The sequence below is a fragment of the Scyliorhinus canicula genome, unplaced genomic scaffold (genome assembly GCF_902713615.1).
Source record: "Scyliorhinus canicula unplaced genomic scaffold, sScyCan1.1, whole genome shotgun sequence".
Taxonomy (NCBI): domain Eukaryota; kingdom Metazoa; phylum Chordata; class Chondrichthyes; order Carcharhiniformes; family Scyliorhinidae; genus Scyliorhinus; species Scyliorhinus canicula.
The window spans coordinates 248,517-273,463 of NW_024055960.1; the positions used below are offsets into that span (position 1 = coordinate 248,517).

A 24,947-nucleotide genomic window follows, 5' to 3' on the forward strand; every position below is an offset into this window, starting at 1 on the left:
ATTGGCCATGCTAAATTGCCTGTAGTGTAAGGTTAATGGGGGGATTGTTGGGTTACGGGTATACGGGTTACATGGGTTTAAAGTAGGGTGATCATTGTTCGGCACAACATTGAGGGCCGAAGGGCCTGTTCTGTGCTGTACTGTTCTATAAAAAAGCGTTTTGCTATTTACACCTTTGGTTGAGATCTTTCACCTGGCCATAAACTAGTTTCGATACGTGCAGAATGCTAATTAGCCTTTGCAAACTGCTTGTCCTGGCTAAGACTGTTTTCTCCCTACAGCCTTAGCAGTTCTCCATTTTGTTAGCCCAGTGTCCATCTTAGGTAGCTACAGCAGGGCGCTGATTCCGAGGGTGGAGGACGCCGAATATTCGGCGATAGCCATTTCAGATCATGCCCTGCATTGGGTGGACCTCGAGTTGGGGGGGGGGGGGGACCAGCGCCCGCTCTGGCGCTTGGAGGTGGGGCTGTTTTGGCAGATGAGGAGGTGGGAGGGCGGGTTCGAGGAGGTATCATGAGATACCTGGAGGCCAATGATAATGGGGAGGTCCGAGTGGGGACGGTCTGGGAGGCGCTGAAGGCGGTGGTCAGAGGGGAGTTGATCTCCATTCGTACCCATAGGGAGAGGAGGGAGCGGAGAGAGAGGGAGAGGTTGGCGGGGGAGCTGGTGAGGGTGGACAGGAGATACGCCACAGTCCAAAGACGTGCAGGTTAGGTGGATTGGCCATGCTAAATTGCCCCTTAGTGACCAAAAAGGTTAGATGGGGTTATTGGGTTACGGGGATAGGGTTTAAGTGGGTCAGTGCAGACTTGATGGGCCGAATGGCCTCCTTCTGCACTGTACGTTCTATGAATCTACACTATTCCCTTATCGTCCATATGCGTATCCAATGACCATTTGAATGCGTTTAGTGTTGGCGAGTCCACTACTGTTGCAGGCAGGGCATTCCACGCCCTTACTACTCTCTGAGTAAAGAACCCACCTCTGACATCTGTCCTATATCTATCTCCCCTCAGTTTAAAGCTATGTCCCCTCGTGCTGGACATCACCATCCGAGGAAAAAGGCTCTCACTGTCCACCCTATCTAATCCTCTGATCATCTTGTATGCCTCAATTAAGTCACCTCTTAACCTTCTTCTCTCTAACGAAAACAGCCTCAAGTCCTTCAGCCTTCCCTCATAAGATCTTCCCTCCATACCAGGCAACATTCTGGTAAATCTCCTCTGTACCCTTTCCAATGCTTCCACACCCTTCCTATAATGAGGCGACCAGAACTGCACGCAATACTCCAAATGCGGCCGCACCAGAGTTTTGTACAGCTGCAACATGACCTCATGGCTCCGAAACTCAATTCCTCTACCAATAAAAGCTAACACACCGTACGCCTTCTTAACAACCCTCTCAACCTGGGTGGCAACTTTCAGGGATCTATGGACATGGACACCGAGATCTCTCTGCTCGTCCACACTACCAAGAATCTTACCATTAGCCCAGTACTCTGCCTTTCTGTTATTCCTTCCAGAATGAATCACCTCACACTTTTCTGCATTAAACTGCATTTGCCACCTGTCAGCCCAGCTCTGCAGCTTATCTATGTCCCTCTGTAACTTGTAACATCCTTCTGCACTGTCCACAACTCCACCGACTTTAGTGTCATCTGCAAATTTACTCACCCATCCTTCTACGCCCTCCTCCAGGTCATTTATAAAAATGACAAACAGCAGTGGCCCCAAAACCGATCCTTGTGGTACACCACTAGTAACTGGACACCAGTCGGAGCATTTCCCATCAACCACCAAACCTTTGTCTTCTTCCAGCTAGCCAATTTCTGATCCAAACTGCTAAATCACCCTGAATCCCCAGCCTCCGTATTTTCTGCAATAGCCTACCGTGGGGAATTGTTGATGTCTGTTAGATAGGGAAATACAGCACAGAACAGGCCCTTCGGCCCACGATGTTGTGCCGAACTTTTGTCCTAGGTTAATCATAGAATTTTGGACACTAACGGCAATTTATCACAGCCAATCCACCCAACCCGCACATCTTTGGACTGTGGGAGGAAACCGGAGCACCCGGAGGAAACCCACGCACACACGGGGAGGACGTGCAGACTCCGCACAGACAGTGACCCAGCCGGGAACCGAACCTGGGACCCTGGAGCTGTGAAGCATTTATGCTATCCACAATGCTACCGTGCTGCACTTAAGAACAAATGAATCTACACCCCATCATTCTACCCTAATCCATGTACCTATCCAATAGCCGCTTGAAGGTCCCTAACGTTTCCGACTCAACTACTTCCACAGGCAGTGCATTCCATGCCCCCACTACTCTCTGGGTAAAGAACCTACCTCTGACATCCCCCCGTATATCCTCCACCATTCACCTTAAATTTATGTCCCCTTGTAATGGTTTGTTCCACCCGGGGGAAAAGTCTTTGACTGTCTATCTATTCCCCTGATCATCTTATAAACCTCTGTCAAATCGCCCCTCATCCTTCTCCATTCTAATGAGAAAAGGCCACGCACCCTCAACCTTTCCTTGTAAGACCTACTCTCCATTCCAGGCAACATCCTGGTAAATCTCCTTTGCACCTTTTCCAAAGCTTCCACGTCCTTCCTAAAGATGAGGCGACCAGAACTGCAGGCGGTACTCCAAATGTGGCCTGACCAAGGTTTTGTACAGCTGCATCATCGCCTCACGGCTCTTAAATTCAATCCCTCTGCTAACGAACGCTAGCACACCATAGGCCTTCTTGTTGATTGGAGCTGTAGCTCGCAGGCAAGACGGATAGTGCAAAGCCATTACCATACTGATGAGCCATCTCTGGAGACAAAAGGGAAACATTTAAGTAAACGATACTAAAGCAGGCACCCCGGGGCCAGAGGAGGCTAGAACAAAGCAAGGCCAACCACCCCTTTATTGGTCGAGATCGATACTGATGATCATGATGGAGTTGTAGACAGTGTGGAAGGATGTTGCAGGTTACAGAGGGACATAGATAAGCTGCAGAGCTGGGCTGAGAGGTGGCAAATGGAGTTTAATGTGGAGAAGTGTGAGGTGATTCACTTTGGAAAGAATAACAGGAATGCGGAATATTTGGCTAATGGTAAAATTCTTGGTAGTGTGGATGAGCAGAGGGATCTCGGTGTCCATGTACATAGATCCCTGAAAGTTGCCTCCCAGGTTGATAGGGTTGTGAAGAAGGCCTATGGTGTGTTGGCCTTTATTGGTAGAGGGATTGAGTTCCGGAGCCATGAGGTCATGTTGCAGTTGTACAAAACTCTAGTACGGCCGCATTTGGAGTATTGCGTACAGTTCTGGTCGCCTCATTATAGGAAGGACGTGGAAGCCTTGGAACGGGTGCAGAGGAGATTTACCAGGATGTTGCCTGGTATGGAGGGAAGATCTTATGAGGAAAGGCTGATGGACTTGAGGTTGTTTTCGTCAGAGAGAAGAAGGTTAAGAGGTGACTTAATAGAGGCATACAAAATGATCAGAGGGTTAGATAGGGTGGACAGTGAGAGCCTTCTCCCGCGGATGGAGGTGGCTAGCACGAGGGGACACAGCCTTAAATTGAGGGGTAACAGATATAGGACAGAGGTCAGAGGTGGGTTTTTTACGCAAAGAGTGGTGAGGCCGTGGAATGCCCTACCTGCAACAGTAGTGAACTCGCCAACATTGAGGGCATTTTAAAGTTTATTGGATAAGCATATGGATGATAAGGGCATAGTGTAGGTTAGATGGCCTTTAGTTTTTTTTTCCATGTCGGTGCAACATCGAGGGCCGAAGGGCCTGTACTGCGCTGTATCGTTCTATGTTCTATGTTCTATGCGGTCCAATTAATTGGGGCCAAGTTCAAAGTCCACCCAAAAGTGCGCAAAGCCCCCCTTTGGGTATAAGAAGAAGCCCCCAGGAGAGAAACGCTCTCTTGCCCTTGTCTCTCAGCAAAGGAGAGATCTACCTAGCCGCTGCACCAGAACAAGTAAGTCCAAAGTCAACGCGCGCTATGAGACTTTTTTTACCTGCTGTAAATATGACAGTCGCTGAGTCAATTCCCTCTTTTTGTGGATGTCAATATTCTATTGCTCAGAGTTGCCAGGTATCATAGAATTCATAGAATTTACAGTGCAGAAGGAGGCCATTCGGCCCATCGAGTCTGCACCGGCTCTTGGAAAGAGCACCCTACCCAAGGTCCACCGCTCCACCCTATCCCCATCACCCAGTAACCCCCACCCAACACTAAGGGCAATTTTGGACACTGAGGGCAAACTCCTCCTCCAAGCCTTCGAAGCAGAGAAAGCTACCGGCAATAAACGGTTCCCCAAAGCGCTGGATACTAGCTCGCTGCCACCTCCGAAACCCGTCCTCCAGCTCCCCCAGACACAAATAGCTGCCTGTTGTCATTTGAGAGTACCTTTGAGAAATGGGTGTTTATAAATGAGTGTGTATATAAATATCTATAGTGGGAGTACCTTTAAGAAATGGGTGTCTATAAATGGGTGCGTATATAAATACCTGTAGTGAGAGTACCTTTAAGAAATGGGTGTTTATAAATGCAGTGATGTCAGAGAGTGGGAGGAGCTGGGCTGTCTGTCAGCTTTTTACTTTCGTTTTAGGCTGTTTGCTGCAGGGCGTGTTTTAGTTCCGTTTTCAGAGCTGGGTAGCTGCAGTCACAGCCAGAAGGTGCCTGAATCTCTCTCTCTGTAATCTAAAGACTGTCAATCGATCCTGGTGATTTATAACTACTAATAACGGTAGTGACTTTAACCTGAAGTGCTTCTGGTAAAAGGTGTTTTCAGTCGTATGGATGTTAAAAGGAAAGCTCAAAGGATTACTTAGTGTTGTATTCTTTGGGGGTTGTATTTGAATTAATGGTTGCGAAGATGTTCACTGTATGTTTTAAAAAGGTTAAGTTGAGTTCGTGGAATAAACGTTGTTTCGCTTTAAAAAAAATACTTTTCCATTTCTGCTGTACCACACCTGTAGAGGAGGCCGTGTGCTCCCCATACCCACAATCTAGTGAAAGTCATGGGTCAGGTGAACTCCATGATACACTTTGGGGTTCTCTAAACCCTGGCCCACAACCCTGTACCAACGCCCCTCCACCAACGTCCCCACACCCTCAAACTACCACCGGTTTTGTGGAGACGAACGCAGAATTAACGTTAAATAAACGGCTTCACAATTATCAGTCAAACACTTTTTAAACACAAGGAAACAGATAAACCTACTCTTTATCACTGAATCGTTACAGTGTAGAAGGAGGCCAGTGGGCCCATGGTGTCATTGCTACTAACTCCAACTAAGCGATCGAATACAGTTCAAACACCACTTATAAATAAAGTTAACAAACTTGCTTAGTTGCATGGAGGCTTTTGGAGAGACAGAGAACAAAGAACAAAGGAAAGTACAGCACAGGAACAGGCCCTTCGGCCCTCCCAGCCTGTGCCGACCGTGCTGCCCGTCTAAACTAAAATCTTCTACACTTCCGGGGTCCGTATCCCTCTATTCCCATCCTATTCATGTATTTGTCAAGATGCCCCTTAAACGTCACTATCGTCCCTGCTTCCACCACCTCCTCCGGCAGCGAGTTCCAGGCACCCACTACCCTCTGTGTAAAAAAAACTTGCCTCGTACATCTCCTCTAAACCTTGCCCCTCGCACCTTAAACCTATGCCCCCTAGTAATTGACCCCTCTACCCTGGGGAAAAGCCTCTGACTATCCACTCTGTCTATGCCCCTCATCATTTTGTAGACCTCTATCAGGTCGCCCCTCAACCTCCGTCGTTCCAGTGAGAACAAACCGAGTTTATTCAACCGCTCCTCATAGCTAATGCCCTCCATACCAGGCAACATACCGGTAAATCTCTTCTGCACCCTCTCTAAAGCCTCCACATCCTTCTGGTAGTGTGGCGACCAGAATTGAACACTATACTCCCAAGTGTGGCCTAACTAAGGTTCTGTACAGCTGCAACATGACTTGCCAATTCTTATACTCAATGCCCCGGCCAACGAAGGCAAGCATGCCGTCTGCCTTCTTGACTACCTTCTCCACCTGTGTTGCCCCTTTCAGTGACCTGTGGACCTGTACACCCAGATCTCTCTGTCTGTCAGTACTCTTGAGGGTTCTGCCATTCACTGTATATTCCCGACCTGCGTTAGACCTTCCAAAATGCATGCCTGTCAGGACCAGATCCAGTACATGTAGCAGCACTTGGCAAAATTGCCGTTGAAATTAAGATCCTTCCGTCTTGACAGACTCAAATCCTGTGGCGTACAAACCTGGCTCCTTGTGGAAGCCAGGTATTTCTAATACACCTAATATAGGTAAAAGATAGATGGTTAAGCGTAAATATTAAGCCCCAGTTTTAAATTAAGGATTACAAAACACATATTCTGCAAATTGATTGTGAGGTAAAAGTGTGAGGTGATTCATTTTGGAAGGAATAACAGGAAGACAGAGTACTGGGCTAATGGTAAGATTCTTGGTAGTGTGGACGAGCAGAGAGATCTCGGTGTCCATGTCCATAGATCCCTGAAAGTTGCCACCCAGGTTGAGAGGGTTGTTAAGAAGGCGTACGGTGTGTTAGCTTTTATTGGGAGAGGGATTGAGTTTCGGAGCCATGAGGTCATGTTGCAGTTGTACAAAACTCTGGTGCGGCCGCATTTGGAGTATTGCGTGCAGTTCTGGTCGCCGCATTATAGGAAGGACGTGGAAGCTTTGGAACGGGTGCAGTGGAGATTTACCAGGATGTTGCCTGGTATGGAGGGAGAATCTTATGAGGAAAGGCTGATGGACTTGAGGTTGTTTTCGTTAGAGAGAAGAAGGTTAAGAGGTGACTTAATAGAGGCATACAAAATGATCAGAGGGTTAGATAGGGTGGACAGCGAGAGCCTTCTCCCGCGGATGGAGGTGGCTAGCACGAGGGGACATAGCCTTAAATTGAGGGGTAACAGATATAGGACAGAGGTCAGAGGTGGGTTTTTTAACGCAAAGAGTGGTGAGGCCGTGGAATGCCCTACCTGCAACAGTAGTGAACTCGCCAACATTGAGGGCATTTAAAAGTTTATTGGATAGGCATATGGATGATAAGGGCATAGTGTAGGTTAGATGGCCTTTAGTTTTTTTCCATGTCGGTGCAACATCGAGGGCCGAAGGGCCTGTACTGCGCTGTATCGTTCTATGTTCTATGTTCTATGCGGTCCAATTAATTGGGGCCAAGTTCAAAGTCCACCCAAAAGTGCGCAAAGCCCCCCTTTGGGTATAAGAAGAAGCCCCCAGGAGAGAATCGCTCTCTTGCCCTTGTCTCTCAGCAAAGGAGAGACCGACCCAGCAGCTGCACCAGAACAAGTAAGTCCAAAGTCAACGCATGCTATGAGACTTTTTTTACCTGCTGTAAATATGACAGTCGCTGAGTCAATTCCCTCTTTTTGTGGATGTCAATATTCTATTGCTCAGAGTTGCCAGGTATCATAGAATTCATAGATTTCACAGTGCAGAAGGAGGCCATTCGGCCCATCGAGTCTGCACCGGCTCTTGGAAAGAGCACCCTACCCAAGGTCCACCCCTCCACCCTATCCCCATCACCCAGTAACCCCCACCCAACACTAAGGGCAATTTTGGACACTGAGGGCAAACTCCTCCTCCAAGCCTTCGAAGCAGAGAAAGCTACCGGCAATAAACGGTTCCCCAAAGCGCTGGATACTAGCTCGCTGCCACCTCCGAAACCCGCCCTCCAGCTCCCCCAGACACAAATAGCTGTCTGTTGTCATAGAACATAGAACATAGAACAGTACAGCACAGAACAGGCCCTTCGGCCCTCGATGTTGTGCCGAGCAATGATCACCCTACTTAAACCCACGTAACCCGTATACCCGCAACCCAACAATCCCCCCATTAACCTTACACTACGGGCAATTTAGCATGGCCAATCCACCTAACCCGCACATCTTTGGACTGTGGGAGGAAACCGGAGCACCCGGAGGAAACCCACGCACACACGGGGAGGACGTACAGACTCCACACAGACAGTGACCCAGCCGGGAATCGAACCTGGGACCCTGGAGCTGTGAAGCATTGATGCTAACCACCATGCTACCGTGAGGCCCCAAATGTGAGAGTACCTTTGAGAAATGGGTGTTTATAAATGAGTGCGTATATAAATATCTATAGTGGGAATACCTTAAGAAATGGATGTTTATAAATGGCTGCGTATATAAATATCTATAGTGGGAGTACCTTTAAGAAATGGGTGTTTATAAATGCAGTGATGTCAGAGAGTGGGAGGAACTGGGCTGTCTGTCAGCTTTTTACTTTCGTTTTAGGCTGTTTGCTGCAGGGCGTGTTGTAGTTTCCTTTTCAGAGCTGGGTAGCTGCAGTCACAGCCAGAAGGTGCCTGAATCTCTCTCTCTGTAATCTAAAGACTGTCAATCGATCCTGGTGATTTATAACTACTAATAACAGTAGTGACTTTAACCTGATGTACTTCTGGTAAAAGGTGTTTTAAGTCGTATGGATGTTAAAAGGAAAGCTTAAAGGATTACTTAGTGTTGTATTCTTTGGGGGTTGTATTTGAATTCATGGTTGCTAAGATGTTCACTGTATGTTTTAAAAAGGTTAAGTTGAGTTCGTGGAATAAACGTTGTTTCGCTTTAAAAAAATACTTTTCCATTTCTGCTGTACCACACCTGTAGAGGAGGCCGTGTGCTCCCCATACCCACAATCTAGTGAAAGTCATGGGTCAGGTGAACTCCATGATACACTTTGGGGTTCTCTAAACCCTGGCCCACAACCCTGTACCAACGCCCCTCCACCAACGTCCCCACACCCTCAAACTACCACCGGTTTTGTGGAGACGAACGCAGAATTACCGTTAAATAAAACGGCTTCACAATTATCAGTCAAACACTTTTTAAACACAAGGAAACAGATAAACCTACTCTTTATCACTGAATCGTTACAGTGTAGAAGGAGGCCAGTGGGCCCATGGTGTCATTGCTACTAACTCCAACTAAGCGATCGAATACAGTTCAAACACCACTTATAAATAAAGTTAACAAACTTGCTTAGTTGCATGGAGGCTTTTGGAGAGACAGAGAACAAAGAACAAAGGAAAGTACAGCACAGGAACAGGCCCTTCGGCCCTCCCAGCCCTGTGCCGACCGTGCTGCCCGTCTAAACTAAAATCTTCTACCTTCCAGGGGTCCGTATCCCTCTATTCCCATCCTATTCATGTATTTGTCAAGATGCCCCTTAAACGTCACTATCGTCCCTGCTTCCACCACCTCCTCCGGCAGCGAGTTCCAGGCACCCACTACCCTCTGTGTAAAAAAACTTGCCTCGTACATCTCCTCTAAACCTTTCCCCTCGCACCTTAAACCTATGCCCCCTAGTAATTGACCCCTCTACCCTGGGGAAAAGCCTCTGACTATCCACTCTGTCTATGCCCCTCATCATTTTGTAGACCTCTATCAGGTCGCCCCTCAACCTCCGTCGTTCCAGTGAGAACAAACCGAGTTTATTCAACCGCTCCTCATAGCTAATGCCCTCCGTACCAGGCAACATCCTGGTAAATCTCTTCTGCACCCTCTCTAAAGCCTCCACATCCTTCTGGTAGTGTGGCGACCAGAATTGAACACCATACTCCCAAGTGTGGCCTAACTAAGGTTCTATACAGCTGCAACATGACTTGCCGATTCTTATACTCAATGCCCCAGCCAATGAAGGCAAGCATGCCGTATGCCTTCTTGACTACCTTCTCCACCTGTGTCGCCCCTTTCAGTGACCTGTGGACCTGTACACCTAGATCTCTCTGTCTGTCAGTACTCTTGAGGGTTCTACCATTCACTGTATATTCCCTACCTGCATTAGACCTTCCAAAATGCATGCCTGTCAGGACCAGATCCAGTACATGTAGCAGCACTTGGCAAAATTGCCGTTGAACTTAAGATCCTTCCGTCTTGACAGACTCAAATCCTGTGGCGTACAAACCTGGCTCCTTGTGGAAGCCAGGTATTTCTAATACACCTAATATAGGTAATAGATAGATGTTTAAGCGTAAATATTAAGCCCCAGTTTTAAATTAAGGATTACAAAACACATATTCTGCAAATTGATTGTGAGGTAAAAGTGTGAGGTGGTTCATTCTGGAAGGAATAACAGGAAGGCAGAGCACTGGGCTAATGGTAAGATTCTTGGTAGTGTGGACGAGCAGAGAGATCTCGGTGTCCATGTCCATAGATCCCTGAAAGTTGCCACCCAGGCTGAGAGGGTTGTTAAGAAGGCCTATGGTGTGTTAGCCTTTATTGGTAGAGGGATTGAGTTTCGGAGCCATGAAGTCATGTTGCAGTTGTACAAAACTCTGGTGTGGCCGCATTTGGAGTATTGCCTCCAGTTCTGGTCGCCTCATTATAGGGAGGATGTGGAAGTTTTGGAAAGGGTACAGAGGAGATTTACCAGGATGTTGCCTGGTATGGAGGGAAGATCATATGAGGAAAGGCTGAAGGACTTGAGACTATTTTCGTTAGAGAGAAGAAGGTTAAGAGGTGACTTAATTGAGGCATACAAGATGATCAGAGGATCAGATAGGGTGGACAGTGAGAGCCTTTTTCCTCGGATGGTGATGTCCAGCACGAGGGGACATAGCTTTAAATTGAGGGGAGATAGATACAGGACAGATGTCAGAGGTGGGTTCTTTACTCAGAGAGTAGTAAGGGCGTGGAATGCCCTGCCTGCAACAGTAGTGGACTCGCCAACACTAAACGCATTCAAATGGTCATTGGATAGGCATATGGACGATAAGGGAATAGCGTAGATGGGCTTTAGAGGGGTTTCACAGGTCGGCGCAGCATCGAGGGCCGAAGGGCCTGTACTGCGCTGTAATGTTCTATGTTCTAGTTTTAAAGTAACAGAGAAGTCTGATGACACAAAACACTTTTCATTACATTTCTCCAAGGACAGGGGCTGAATCCGTGTCAAGGAGGTGGCAGGAGTGAGGGTTCTACTGTTCTTATTTCAGACCACTCGTGATTACAGCCTGAACCACATTGCATAGCTTATACAAGCTGAAACATTGCCGGCTATGTTGCCTTGTTTTTAATAAATGGACGGTTAGAACATCGAATCAAATGTCCTTGATTCCAACATTCTCAAAACACAACGGGCGCGATTCTCCGCAAACGCGGAGAGTCGTAAAGGCTGCCGTGAAACTGGCCGTGTTTCACGGCAGCCTTCATGCCCGTTCCCGGGACCCGATTCTCCCCCTCCCCCCCCCCCATCGGGGATAGGAGCGGGACCCCGGGAATCACGGCGTCGCGGCCTTAACGACCGTCGGCCGCGCATATTGAAGATGGACGGCTAGGCTAGAAGCATCTATACTTTGATCTGAACTATTCACTGTCTCTCTGTATTCATATTTCATTTTCAGACTTTGGCTTTTAAAAGTTATGTTTCGAGCTGTTTGCCTACGAAGATAATTCCTGTGGCTCTTTCGAAAGCTTCAAATCGTCCACGAATTGCCTTTCAAACGACTTTCCAAGTTGTAATCAATAGAAGACAAATAAAACAATTCTTATTTGCACCTGACAAGTTTCAACTCAAATTTCTACCGAGTTCCAGTAATCGCAATGTGCTGCTGGCAACCTGAATGGTTTTTCATAATCCCTCAACTGACACAGTCGAATCCTACACTCCTCCCATCAATTACATCAACTGTTCTGTTCTATGATATGGAGATGCCGGCGTTGGACTGGGGTGAGCACAGTAAGAAGTCTTACAACACCAGGTTAAAGTCCAACAGGTTTGTTTCAAACACAAGCTTTCGGAGCGCAGCTCCTTTCTCGGGTGAATGGAGAGGTATGTTCCAGAAACATCTTCTTCGCAGCCTTCAACACGTCATCGATGAAGATGAACATCTTGCCAAGGTCATCCCCCATACCCCCACTACTGGCCTTCAAACAACCGCGCAACCTCAAACAGACCATTGTTTGCAGCAAATTACCCAGCCTTCAGAACAGCGACCACTGCACCACACAACCCTGCCAGGGCAATCTCTGCAAGACGTGCCGGATCATCGACATGGATACCACCATTACACATGGAAACACCACCCACCAGGTACACGGCACATACTCGTGCGACTGTTCAGAGAGACTTGGGTGTGCTAGTGCATGAGTCACAGAAGGTTGGTTTACAAGTGCAACAGGTGATTAAGAAGGCAAATGGAATTTTGTCCTTCATTGCTAGAGGGATGGAGTTTAAGACTAGGGAGGTTATGTTGCAATTGTATAAGGTGTTAGTGCGCCACACCTGGAGTATTGTGTTTCAGTTTTGGTCTCCTTACTTGAGAAAGGACGTACTGGCGCTGGAGGGTGCGCAGAGGAGATTCACTAGGTTAATCCCAGAGCTGAAGGGGTTGGATTATGAGGAGAGGTTGAGTAGACTGGGACTGTACTCGTTGGAATTTAGAAGGATGAGGGGGGATCTTATAGAAACATTTAAAATTATGAAGGGAATAGATAGGATAGATGCGGGCAGGTTGTTTCCACTGGCGGGTGAAAGCAGAACTAGGGGGCATAGCCTCAAAATAAGGGGAAGTAGATTTAGGACTGAGTTAGGAGGAACTTCTTCACCCAAAGGGTTGTGAATCTATGGAATTCCTTGCCCAGTGAAGCAGTTGAGGCTCCTTCAGACTCGACCAACGTTGTCTACCTCTTACACTGCAGGAAAGGATGTCCCGAAGCGTGGTACATTGGCGAGACCATGCAGACACTGTGACAGCGAATCAACGGGCATCGTGCGACAATCACCAGGCAGGAATGTTCCCTTCCAGTCGGGGAACACTTCAGCAGTCAAGGGAATTCAGCCTCTGATCTCCGGGTAAGAGTTCTCCAAGGCGGCCTTCAGGACGCACGACAACGCAGAATCCCCGAGCAGAAACTTATAGCTAAGTTCCACACGCATGAGTGCGGCCTCAACCGGGACCTGGGATTCATGTCGCATTACATTCACCCCCCACCCATCTGGCCTGGGCTTGCAAAATCCTACCAACTGTCCTGGCGAGAGACAATTCACACCTCTTTAACCTGGGATCACCCCCGATCTCTGGATCTGTAATGATTTGATTACCCGCAAATGCTGGCTTTCCAAGCATTGTCTGGCATCTCTGACTTTGTCTATATGCCAGACATGCCAGGGCAACACGGTAGCATGGTGGTTAGCATAAATGCTTCACAGCTCCAGGGTCCCAGGTTCGGTTCCCGGCTGGGTCACTGTCTGTGCGGAGTCTGCACGTCCTCCCCGTGTGTGCGTGGGTTTCCTCCGGGTGCTCCGGTTTCCTCCCACAGTCCAAAGATGTGCGGGTTAGGTGGATTGGCCGTGCTAAATTGCCCATAGTGTCCTAAAAGTAAGGTTAAGGGGGGGGTTGTTGGGTTACGGGTAAAGGGTGGATACGGGGGTTTGAGTAGGGTGATCATTGCTCGGCACAACATCGAGGGCCGAAGGGCCTGTTCTGTGCTGTACTGTTCTATAGAACATAGAACAGAACAGGCCCTTCGGCCCTCAATGTTGTGCCGAGCCATGATCACCCTACTCGAACCCACGAATCCACCCTATACCCGTAACCAACAACCCCCCCTTATCCTTACTTTTTTTAGGACACTACGGGCAATTTAGCGTGGCCAATCCACCTAACCCGCACATCTTTGGACTGTGGGAGGAAACCGGAGCACCCGGAGGAAACCCATGCACATGCTGCCCCTATGTTCTATATAAATGTTTCTGGAACCCACCTCTTCATTCACCCGAGGAAGGAGCTGCGCTTCGAAAGCTCGCGTTTGAAACAAACCTGTTGGATTTTAACCTGGTGTTGTGAGACTTCTTACTGTAATTTTCTACGTGCTATGTACCCCACTGTACCTGTCACATGACCTGCTTAGCTAGGACTAAATTCTGATCGCCCCATAAATTATCTACTCTCCGGGGAATCTCCAGCAATCATTTTTTAAAAAACGTTTGGTGTACCCCAAATCGCTTTTTTCCAATGACGGGGCAATTTAGGGTGGCCGATCGACTGCACGTCTGCACATCATTCCCGTAACAGCCTCCCCGAACAGGCGCCGGAATGTGGAGACTAGGGGCTTTTCAGCAGTAACTTCATTTGAAGCCTACTCGCGACAATAAGCGATTTTTTTTTTTTTTGGGGTCGTGGGAGAGGGGGTGAAACCCGCGCAGACACGGGGGAAGAATGTGCAAACGCCACACGGACGGTGACCCGTGGCCGGGACTCGAACCTGCGACCTCGTGCCCGAAATTTAAATTCTCTAAATTTAAAAAAAAAATGGCGTCCCAGCTCCCAAGGGTGCCCACCGTACGGGAGGGGTTAACGGTGTCGGGGAGCGGGGGGGGGGGGGACTGCAAAAATGGACCTAGCCCCCCCCAAAAAAAATCTGCCATAAAAGTTGTGATAACTATTGAAGTGCAAATAGTTGTTGGAGAAACATGTCTCCTAAATGCATGGCGGGATTTGTAGTTCGCCCTCCCATTGGCTCCCGTTCTGCGGAGGGGGTTAAAAACTACATCTCCCGGCGGCCCCCGCGGGGAGTCCGCATGGGGTTGCTGAGGTGGGGTGGACCTTGCGTCAGCAAAGGGTGGGGAAGCCGGTGCCCGACGGTATTTGTAGTCCGCCCTCCCATTGGGCCCCGTTCTGCGGAGGTTTAAAGGACTACTGCACCCGGCGGCCCCCGCGGGGCGTGCCGCCGTCGTGACGAGGGGGCGGCGGCCGACCAATGGGTGGCCAGAGCGGTCGGGTGTTGCGTCAGCAATGAGAGCGAGAGCGGCGACGCGACGCCCGACGGGATTTGCGGTCCGCTCTCCCATTGAGCCCCGGTCTGAAGTGGCGTGAATAAACTACAACTCCCGTCGGCCCCCCCATCCCACCGCATCCACGCGCAATCAGGGCGGTTGGTCCAGTCGAGCCGGCTTGTCGGCCGGGCTCAGCATCCTACGCGCGCAGTGCCCATTGGGAGTTGTAGTCCGCCCTCCCATCGGCCCCAGTTTGTGGAGGGGTCAAAAGACTACAACTCCCGGCGTCCCCTCCCCCCGCGGGGGGCCCACCTTCTCCTGCCTCTCAGCGCCCGGCGGAGGCCTCAGACACACGGGGAGCGCCGCAGCCGCGCAGGGGAGGCCGCCATGAAGCTGCTGGTGGGGCCGGGCCGGCCGGGCGAGCTCAAGGTGTTAGCCTCCGCCGAGCTGACAGGCCTCAGGCCTGAGGTGGAGGTGGTCAGCAGCCAGCAAGGTGGGGATGGAGGGGGCTCTGAGCCTTAAAAACCCCCCCATTCTCTCCCCCAACCCTCCAACCCCTCCCCCACCCCCTTCTAGATCATTCCAGGGGGGTCTGAGGGGTTGCGACCTGACCTCCAGAGGGCCATTGGCTCATGGGATCTTGCTGTGCGCAGATGGTGGGTGTCCCTGGGTGGGGGTGGTGGGCGCGGTGTCCATCGTCTCCGGGAGGGGGGCGGCGGTGGCAGGCCAGCCGGTCACCGCCGGCCGTTCAGTCGTCTCAGTCCCCACGCCCCTCTTTCCTAGTGGGATCTTGCTGTGCGTTGGGGGGGGTGGGGTGGTGGGCACGGTGTCCATCGTCACCGGGAGGGGGCGGCGGCGGCGGACGAGCCGGCCTTTCAGTCCGTCTCCGTCCCATCGTGCCCCTCCTTCCTAGTGGGATCTTGCTGTGCGTGGGGGTGGGTGGGGTGGTGGGCACGGTGTCCATCGTCACCGGGAGGGGGGCGGCGGTGGCAGGCCAGCCGGTCTCCGCCGGCCGTTCAGTACGTCTCCGTCCCCACGCCCCTCCTTCCTCGCGGGATCTTGCTGTGCGCAGATGGTGGGGGTGGGGTAGGGCGCGGTGTCCATCGTCTCCGGGAGGGGGGCGGTGGCGGCGGACGAGCCGGCCCTCTGCCGGCCTTTCAGACCGTCTCCGTCCCCTCGCCCCTCCTTCCTAGCGGGATCTTGCTGTGCGTGGGGGGGTGGGGTAGGGCGCAGAGTCCATCGTCTCCGGGAGGGGGGGGGGGGCGGCGGTGGTAGGCCAGCCGGTCTCCGCCGGCCGTTCAGTCCGTCTCCGTCCCCTCGCCCCTCCTTCCTAGTGGGATCTTGCTGTGCGTGGGGGGGTGGGGTGGTGGGCGCGGTGTCCATCGTCACCGGGAAGGGGTGGGGCGGCGGGTGGCAGGCCAGCCGGTCTCCGCCGGCCGTTCAGTCCGTCTCCGTCCCCACGCCTCTCCTTCCTCGCGGGATCTTGCTGTGCGCAGATGGTGGGGGGGGTCCCTGGGTGGGGGTGCACTGTGTCCATCATCTCTTTTTGAGGCCGTTCCGTCTCTACCGGCCGTTCAGTCCGTCTCCTTCCCCATACCCGACCTTCGTTGTGGGATCTTACTATGCGTAGATCGTGGGGGTCCCTGGGTGGGGGTGGGGGTCCCCTGGGTGGGGTGGGGGTCCCCTGGTGGGGATGGGGTGCGGAGCAAGGTGTTCATCGTCTCCGGGAGGGGGGAGGCGGCGGTGGTGGGCGAGACGGTCGTACAGTCCGTCTCCGTCCCCACCCCACCTTCCTCGCGGGATCTTGCTATGCGTAGACGGTGGGGGTCCCTGGGTCGGGGTGGGGGCTCCCTGAGTGGCGATGGGGTACGGAGCAAGATGTTCATCGTCTCCGGGAGGGGGGTGGCGGCGGTGGTGGGCGAGAAGGTTGTACAGTCCGTCTCCGTCCCCGCCCCACCTTCCTCGCGGGATCTTGCTATGCGCAGGTGGTGGGGGTCCCTGTGTGTGGGGGTGGGGCGTTCATCTTCTCCGGGAGGGGGCGGCGGGTGAGTCGGTCGCTGTCAGTCCGACTCCCCCCCCCCCCCCCCCCCCCCCCCGGCCTTCCTCGTCGGGATCTTGCCGCTACTTCGAACTTCGCACATGTGGGCGCAAACCATTCGGCCCTTCGAAACCCCCGCTCCGCCATTAGAACATCGGAAAAATACAGCACAGAACAGGCCCTTCGGCCCACGATGTTGTGCCGAATTTTTGTCCTAGATTAAGAACAAATTAATCTACACTCCGTTATTCTACCCTAATCCATGTACCTATCCAATAGCCGCTTGAAGGTCCCTAATGTTTCCGACTCAACTACTTCCACAGGCAGTGCATTCCATGCCCCCACTACTCTCTGGGTAAAGAACCTACCTCTGACATCCTCCCGATATCTTCCACCATTCACCTTAAATTTATGTCCCCTTGTAATGGTTTGTTCCACCCGGGGAAAAAGTCTCTGACTGTCTATCTATCTATTCCCCTAATCACCTCATAAACCTCTATCAAGTCGCCCCTCATCCTTCTCCATTCTAATGAGAAAAGGCCGAGCACCCTCAACCTTTCCTCGTCAGACCTACTCTCCATTCCAGGCAATATCCTGGTAAATCTCCTTTGCACCTTTTCCAAAGCTTCCACATCCTTCCTAAAAATGAGGCGACCAGAACTGCACACAGTACTCCAAATGTGGCCTGACCAAGGTTTTGTACAGCTGCATCATCGCCTCACGGCTCTTCAATTCAATCCCTCTGCTAACGAACGCTAGCACACCATAGGCCTTCTTCACAGCTCTATCCACTTGAGTGGCAACTTTCAAAGATCTGTGAACATAGACCCCAGAGCTGGGCTGACAGGTGGCAAATGGAGTTTAATGCAGAAAAGTGTGAGGTGATTCATTTTGGAAGGAGTAACAGGAAGACAGAGTACTGGGCTAATGGTAAGATTCTTGGTCGTGTGGACGAGCAGAGAGATCTCGGTGTCCATGTCCATTGATCCCTGAAAGTTGCCACCCAGGTTGAGAGGGTTGTTAAGAAGGCTTACGGTGTGTTAGCTTTTATTGGTAGAGGAATTGAGTTTCGGAGCCATGAGGTCATGTTGGAGTTGTACATAACTGGTACGGCCGCATTTGGAGTATTGCGTGCAGTTCTGGTCGCCACATTATAGGAAGGATGTGGAAGCATTGGAAAGGGTACAGAGGAGATTTACCAGGATGTTGCCTGGTATGGAGGGAAGATCATATGAGGAAAGGCTTGAGGCTGTTTTGTTAGAGAGAAGAAGGTTAAGAGGTGACTTAATTGAGGCATACAAGATGATCAGAGGGTTAGATAGGGTGGACAGTGAGAGCCTTTTTCCTCGGATGGTGATGTCCAGCACGAGGGGACACAGCTTTAAATTGAGGGGAGATAGATACAGGACAGATGTCAGAGGCAGGTTCTTTACTCAGAGAGTAGTAAGGGTGTGGAATGCCCTGCCTGCAACAGTAGTGGACTCGCCAACACTAAACGCATTCAAATGGTCATTGGATAGGCATATGGACGATAAGGGAATAGTGTAGATGGGCTTTAGAGGGGTTTCACAGGACGGCGCAACATTGAGGGCCGAAGGGCCTGTACTGCGCTGAAATGTTCTATGTTCTTAAGATGTCTCTGCTCCTCCACATTGCCAAGAACCCTTGCGTTAACCCTGTGTTCCACATTCATGTTCGTCCTTCCAAAATTCATGATGATCATCAAGTTCAATCCCCTGATCCCGCCTTCCTCCCCATTGCGATGAGATCCCCTCTCACTCTTTTTGAAACTCCAATGAATATAAACCTCACCGACTCCTCCTCTGACAGTCCCGCCATCCCTGGAATCAGTCTGGTAAACCTTCGCCGCTCTCCCTCGAGAGCGGGAACATCCTTCCTCAGAGAAGGAGACCGAAACTGCCCACAATACTCCAGGCGTGGCTTCACCAATGTCCTATACGATTGCAGTAAAACAGCTCGACTCCTATCTCTCTCCCTCTGTTCTCTCCGCAGAGCGCGTAGTTCCTTTCCTGGCGGGCGCTCCTCTCCCGGCCTTGCTGTTACCCAGCGGAACTTTCCTGTTCTCGACCAACGCCATCTGCCAGTGAGTAAACGACGCGCGGGTACACGAGAGGTCTCCTCCCGGAGGGCTGGCGCATGTTTGGGTTCGGTTCCGGCTTCGGGTGGCCGTCTGCTGTGGGGTCTGCACGTTCTTGTGCGTGGGTTTCCTCCGGGTGCTCCGGTTTCCTCCCACAGTCCAAAGATGTGCAGGTTAGGTGGATTGGCCGTGTTAAATTGTCCCTCAGTGTCCACAGATGTACAGGTTAGGTGGATTGGCCGTGCTAAATTGTCCCTTATTGTCCAAAGATGTACAGGTCAGGTGGATTGGCCGTGCTAAATTGTCCCTTAGTGTCCAAAGATGTACAGGTGAGGTGGATTGGCCATGTTACATTGTCCCTTAGTGTCCAAAGATGTGCAGGTTAGGTGGATTGGCCGTGCTAAATTGTCCCTTAGTGTCCAAAGATGTGCAGGTTAGGTGGATTGGCCGTGCTAAATTGTCCCTTAGTGTCCAAAGATGTGCAGGTGAGGTGGATTGGCCGTGCTAAATTGTCCCTTAGTGTCCAAAGATGTGCAGGTGAGGTGGATTGGCCGTGCTAAATTGTCCCTTAGTGTCCAAAGATGTACAGGTTAGGTGGAGTGGCCGTGCTAAATTGTCCCTTAGTGTCCAAAGATGTACAGGTTAGGTGGATTGGCCGTGCTAAATTGTCCCTTAGTGTCCAAAGATGTGCAGGTGAGGTGGATTGGCCGTGCTAAATTGTCCCTTAGTGTCCAAAGATGCGCAGTTTAGATGGATTCAGCCTCCCCCCCCCCCCCACTGTGAGCAGTTTTTGGGGCCCCGTATCTAAGGAAGGACGTGCTGAGGCCTTGGAAATGGTCCAGAGGGAGGTTCACAAGAACGATCTTTATCGTCACGATCTCAACGGAAAAGAGGAACACGCTGAATAAACAGGAAGGGGGATTTGTAAATTCACGCCCGTTGCCGAATATGCCCACCTTTCGTGCAGTCCGATCGAAGTTCAGCTCGTAAATAAAATCCTTGCTCCCCCCCTCCCGCCTCCCCGCAGGTATTTCTTCACCCTGAGTGGCAAGCCAGCTCTCGACGCGACCAACCAGTGGCTGGAATGGGAGGTGACGCAACTGCGGGTAAGTGTGGACAGGGGCTGCAGAAGTAGCGACGCTGCGCCAGGAGACACAGGGGCCGAATCAGGCCACTCGGCCCATCGGGTCCGCTCCGCCATTCAATCACGGCCGATGTTTTTCTCATCCCCCATTCTCCCCGTAACCCCCCGATCCCCCTTATCGATCAATAACCTATCCATCTCCGTCTTGAAGACACTCAGCGATTTGCCCTCCGCAGCCTTCTGCGGCAAAGAGTTCCACAGATTCACCACCCTCCTCCGGCCGAAGAAATTCCTCCTCGTCTCTGTTTGAAAGGATCGTCCCTTCAGTCTGAGATGGTGAATCCTCTGCTTCTAGTCTTTCCGACAAGTGGAAACATCCTCTCCACGTCCACTCTATCCCAGGCCTCGCAGTATCCTGTACGTTTCGATAACATCCCCCCCTCATCCTTCTAAACTCCCAACGAGTACAGACCCAGAGTCCTCAACCGTTTCCTCGTACGACGAGCTCTTCATTCCGGGGGATCGTTCTTGTGAACCTCCCTCTGGACCCTTTCCAAGGCCCCAGCACATCCTTCCTTAGATACGGGGCCCCCGAAAACTGCTCACACTACTCCAAACGGGGTCTGACCAGAGCCTCAGAAGTACATCCCTGCTCTTGTATTCTAGCCCTCTCGACGTGAACGCTGACATCGCATTTGCCGTCCTAACTGCCGACTGAACCTGCACGTTAACCTTCAGAGAATCGTGAACAAGGACTCTCAGTTCCTTTGTGCTTCTGATTTCCTAGGCACGCAGTGTCCTCTAAGTTTCAATAAGATCCCCCCTCATCCTTCTAAACTCCAACGGGTACAGACCCAGAGTCCTCAGCCGTTCCTGATCCCCTCATTAATCGGCAACCTATCCATCTCTGTCTTAAAGACACTCAGCGATTTGGCCTCCGCAGCCTTCTGCGGCAAAGAGTTCCACAGATTCACCCACCCCCTCTGGCTGAAGAGATTCCTCCTCGCCCCGTGTCTCGATTCCCGCCCGTCGGCCCGTGTGGAGTTTGCACGTTCCTCCCGCGTCAGTGCGGGTTAAGTGGATTGCTCCGCGTCAAATGGCCCCCCGGGGCGTCCGAAGGTCAAGGCGGGGGTCACGGGGATGGGGCGTGAACCAGATTCGAGACGTGGTGGGGACAAGATGGAGGTTTAATCGATCCCTTGCCAACGTGCCAGAACGAAGAAAAGTACAGCACAGGAACAGGCCCTTCGGCCCCTCCAAGCCCGTGCCGACCATGCTGCCCGTCTGAACTAAAACTTCTACACTTCCGGGGTCCGTATCCCTCTATTCCCATCCTATTCATGTATTTGTCAAGATGCCCCTTAAACGTCACTATCGTCCCGGCTTCCACCACCTCCTCCGGCAGCGAGTTCCAGGCACCCACTACCCTCTGTGTAAAAAACCTGCCTCGTACATCTCCTCTAAACCTTGCCCCCTCGCACCTTAAACCTATGCCCCCTAGTAATTGACCCCTCCACCCTGGGGAAAAGCCTCTGACTATCCACTCTGTCTATGCCCCTCATAATTTTGTAGACCTCTATCAGGTCGCCCCTCAACCTCCGTCGTTCCAGTGAGAACAAACCGAGTTTATTCGACCGCCCCTCGTAGCTAATGCCCTCCATACCAGGCAGCATCCTGGTAAATCTCTTCTGCACCCTCTCTAAAGCCTCCACATCCTTCTGGTAGTGTGGCGACCAGAATTGAACACTGTACTCCCAAGTGTGGCCTAACTAAGGTTCTATACAGCTGCAACATGACTTGCCGATCCTTATACTCAATGCCCCGGCCAATGAAGGCAAGCATGCCGTCTGCCTTCTTGACTACCTTCTCCACCTGTGTCGCCCCTTTCAGTGACCTGTGGCCTGTACACCCAGATCTCTCTGACTGTCAATACTCTTAAGGGTTCTGCCATTCACTGTATATTCCCTACCTGCATTAGACCTTCCAAAATGCATCACCTCACATTTAGACATAGACATAGAACAGTACAGCACAGAACAGGCCCTTCGGCCCTCGATGTTGTGCCGAGCAACGATCACCCTACTCAAACCCACGTATCCACCCTATACCCGTAACCCAACAACCCCCCTTAACCTTACTTTTTAGGACACTACGGGCAATTTAGCAATCCACCTAACCCGCACATCTTTGGACGTGTGGGAGGAAACCGGAGCACCCGGAGGAAACCCACGCACACACGGGGAGGACGTGCAGACTCCACACAGACAGTGACCCAGCCGGGAATCGAACCTGGGACCCTGGAGCTGTGAAGCATTTATGCTAACCACCATGCTACCCTGCTGCCCATTTGTTCGGATTAAACTCCATCTGCCATCTCTCCGCCCAGGTCTCCAGACGATCTAAATCCTGCTGTGTCCTCCGACGGTCGTCATCGCTATCCGCAATTCCACCTACCTTTGTGTCGTCCGCAAGCTTGCCAATCGGACCAGTTACGTTTCCCATTTATACAGACTGCGGACAGCGAAGGTCCCAGCACTGATCCCTGCGGAACACCACTGGTCACAATCCCTCCAATCAGAACATCCTAGTCCGTCGCCGTCCTTCGTTCGTGCGTCGCCGCCTGTCCTCCTCCTTTCTCTAACCTGATTTTCTCTCTCTCTCTTCGGCACTGTCTGGGCGGCAGCCAGCGGCTTACGCAGCCCTGCACACTGCGGTTCTGCAGGGGAGGAAGGGCGGAGATTGCGTGGCAGCTCTGCGGGACCAGCTCGCCCACCTCAACCAAGCTCTGATCGACCAGGCGGCGCCGTGTCTCACCTCGGTGAGTCCCCGCTCCTCGCTCCCGGGCGCTTCACGGGCACCCTCCCGCCTCTCCTGTGTTTGAGGGAGGGGGTGCAGAGTGCGAGGGTGCTGGGGGAGAGAGTGTGGGGGGCTGGAGGAGGTTACAGAGATAGGGAGGGGTGTAGGGGGCTGGAGGAGGTTACAGAGATAGGGAGGGGTGTAGGGGGCTGGAGGAGGTTACAGAGATAGGGAGGGGTGTAGAGGGGGCTGGAGGAGGTTACAGAGATAGGGAGGGGTGTAGGGGCTGGAGGAGGTTACAGAGATAGGGAGGGGTGTAGGGGGCTGGAGGAGGTTACAGAGATAGGGAGGGGTGTAGGAGGTTACAGAGATAGGGAGGGGTGTAGGGGGCTGGAGGAGGTTACAGAGATAGGAGGGGTGTAGGGGCTGGAGGAGGTTACAGAGATAGGGAGGGGTGTAGGGGGCTGGAGGAGGTTACAGAGATAGGGAGGGGTGTAGGGGGCTGGAGGAGGTTACAGAGATAGGGAGGGGTGTAGGGGCTGGATAGACCCGGGTGTGGGCAGCAGTCTAGCGGAGGCAGTGACAGAGTTGTGCGTTGCCGTCTGTACGTGTGAGCTTCGCCCCCGGTGCTCACGTTGCCGTCTCTCCGTCTTTGACAGGATACGGTGACCGTTGCTGACATTGTCGTCTGGGGCACCCTTTACCCGCTCCTGCAGGATGCTACAGAACTACCAGGTAACCCGTCGTCCCTCACGCCTGCCGTTGCCCCCCCCCCCCCCCCCCCCCCCCTCGAGTAACTCACCTCCTGATCCCCCCCCCCCAAATCCTGCCCGCCGTCTCCAGGGACACGAGTCAGGAGTGAGACGGGACACCCTCCGCTCGCCTGGATGGGAGCGGCTCCCAACCGCACTCGGGAAACTCCACACCATCCAGGATGGAGCAGCCCCCCCCCCCCCCCAGCTCGATCGACACTCTGTCATTACCATCAATGGAATCTACCCCACTATCGACATCCTGGGGTTACCGTCGATCAGAAACTGAACTGGACCCAGCCGTATAAATACTGCGGCTACCAGAGCAGCCCCCACCCCGGCTCGATCGACAGGCCGACCCCCCCCCCCCCCCCGCGACACCCGCTCCCTCCCCCCCACCGACGCACAGCGGCCGCCCCGCGCACCGTCTACGAGACGCGCCGCAGCGAATCTCCAAACTCCGCAGACAGCGGCTCCCAAACCCGGGGGCCTCTACCCCCCCCCCCCAGAAGGACAAGGAGGGGGACGGGTGGCAGATGCAGGGGGAATGCTCACCGCCTGCCAGTCGCCCCCACCCCCCTCCACTCCTAGCCCCTCCCCGCGCACAAGACACTCGCACCGTCCCGACTCCCAAACACATCGGCCGTTCCTTCACTGCCGCCGGCGTCTAAATCGCCCAACACCCTCCCCCCCCCCCCCCCCCCCCCCCCTGCTGTGACCGCGGCGGACTCGGGAAGCGCGGCGGCTTGCCCACCGCCTTCTCGAGGGGGGGGGGGTGCGCCAATTACTGATGCACAGCGACACCTACGCGAGGCACCTTTCCCTGGCTCCCAGCGCTGACATGCCGCTGGTAGAATTGCGCCCGTCCGTCGACGAGGGTAAAATGTCTCCGTGCCGTATCTTTCTATTTCACTCCGCCCATTTACGACGATTGCTAACCGGAGTTTGCCTCATCCCCGTCTCTCCTCCCCCCCCCCCCCTTGGTCAGCAGACGAGTACGGCGCCGTGCGCGAATGGGTCCAACGGATAGGCAACCTGGCCGCCTGCCGCAAGGCAGCGTCCGCCGTTTTCGAGGGGCGAGGGGTGCAAGTCTTCAAGTTGTTCCTCCAGAAGCAGCCGGCCCCGGCCCCCCTGCCGGAGGCAGCCGGCGGCGGCCGGAAGGAGGTAGGTGAACGGGCCGCCGCGAGCGGGTTCGGACCATCTCCCCGCCCTCTTTCCTCTCCCCCCACCTCCTCACCAGCTCCTGGAACCTGTGGAGGTGGCTATTCCGCCCCCTCCTCCTCAAGCCCTTGGCGCAGGTGAAGGCCGCCGAGCCTTCTCCTGCTCGAGTCTGTCGTGCAGGAAGAGGAGGAGGCCGTTCAGCATCCCCCCCCCCC

General features: G+C 52.7%; 1 protein-coding gene across 1 annotated transcript; it reads left to right on the plus strand.

The window, feature by feature from the left end:
* The first annotated feature begins 15,005 nt into the window (after positions 1-15,005).
* Positions 15,006-24,873, plus strand: mars1 (methionyl-tRNA synthetase 1). The gene is made up of 6 exons (XM_038788771.1): positions 15,006-15,296; positions 18,855-18,945; positions 19,967-20,045; positions 22,707-22,841; positions 23,479-23,554; positions 24,560-24,873. Exons 1-6 carry the CDS (start codon positions 15,191-15,193, stop codon positions 24,871-24,873), a joined length of 801 nt encoding a protein of 266 aa, XP_038644699.1. The 5' UTR covers positions 15,006-15,190.
* Positions 24,874-24,947: the final 74 nt, after the last annotated feature.

Coding starts and splice junctions, on each gene's coding strand:
- mars1 (XM_038788771.1), top strand. CDS start 15,191: ATGAAGCTGCTGGTGGGGCCGGGCCGGCCGGGCGAGCTCAAGGTGTTA. Junction 20,046..22,706: donor GGGAGGTGACGCAACTGCGG/GTAAGTGTGGAC, acceptor TCTGGGCGGCAG/CCAGCGGCTTACGCAGCCCT. Junction 22,842..23,478: donor CGGCGCCGTGTCTCACCTCG/GTGAGTCCCCGC, acceptor CGTCTTTGACAG/GATACGGTGACCGTTGCTGA.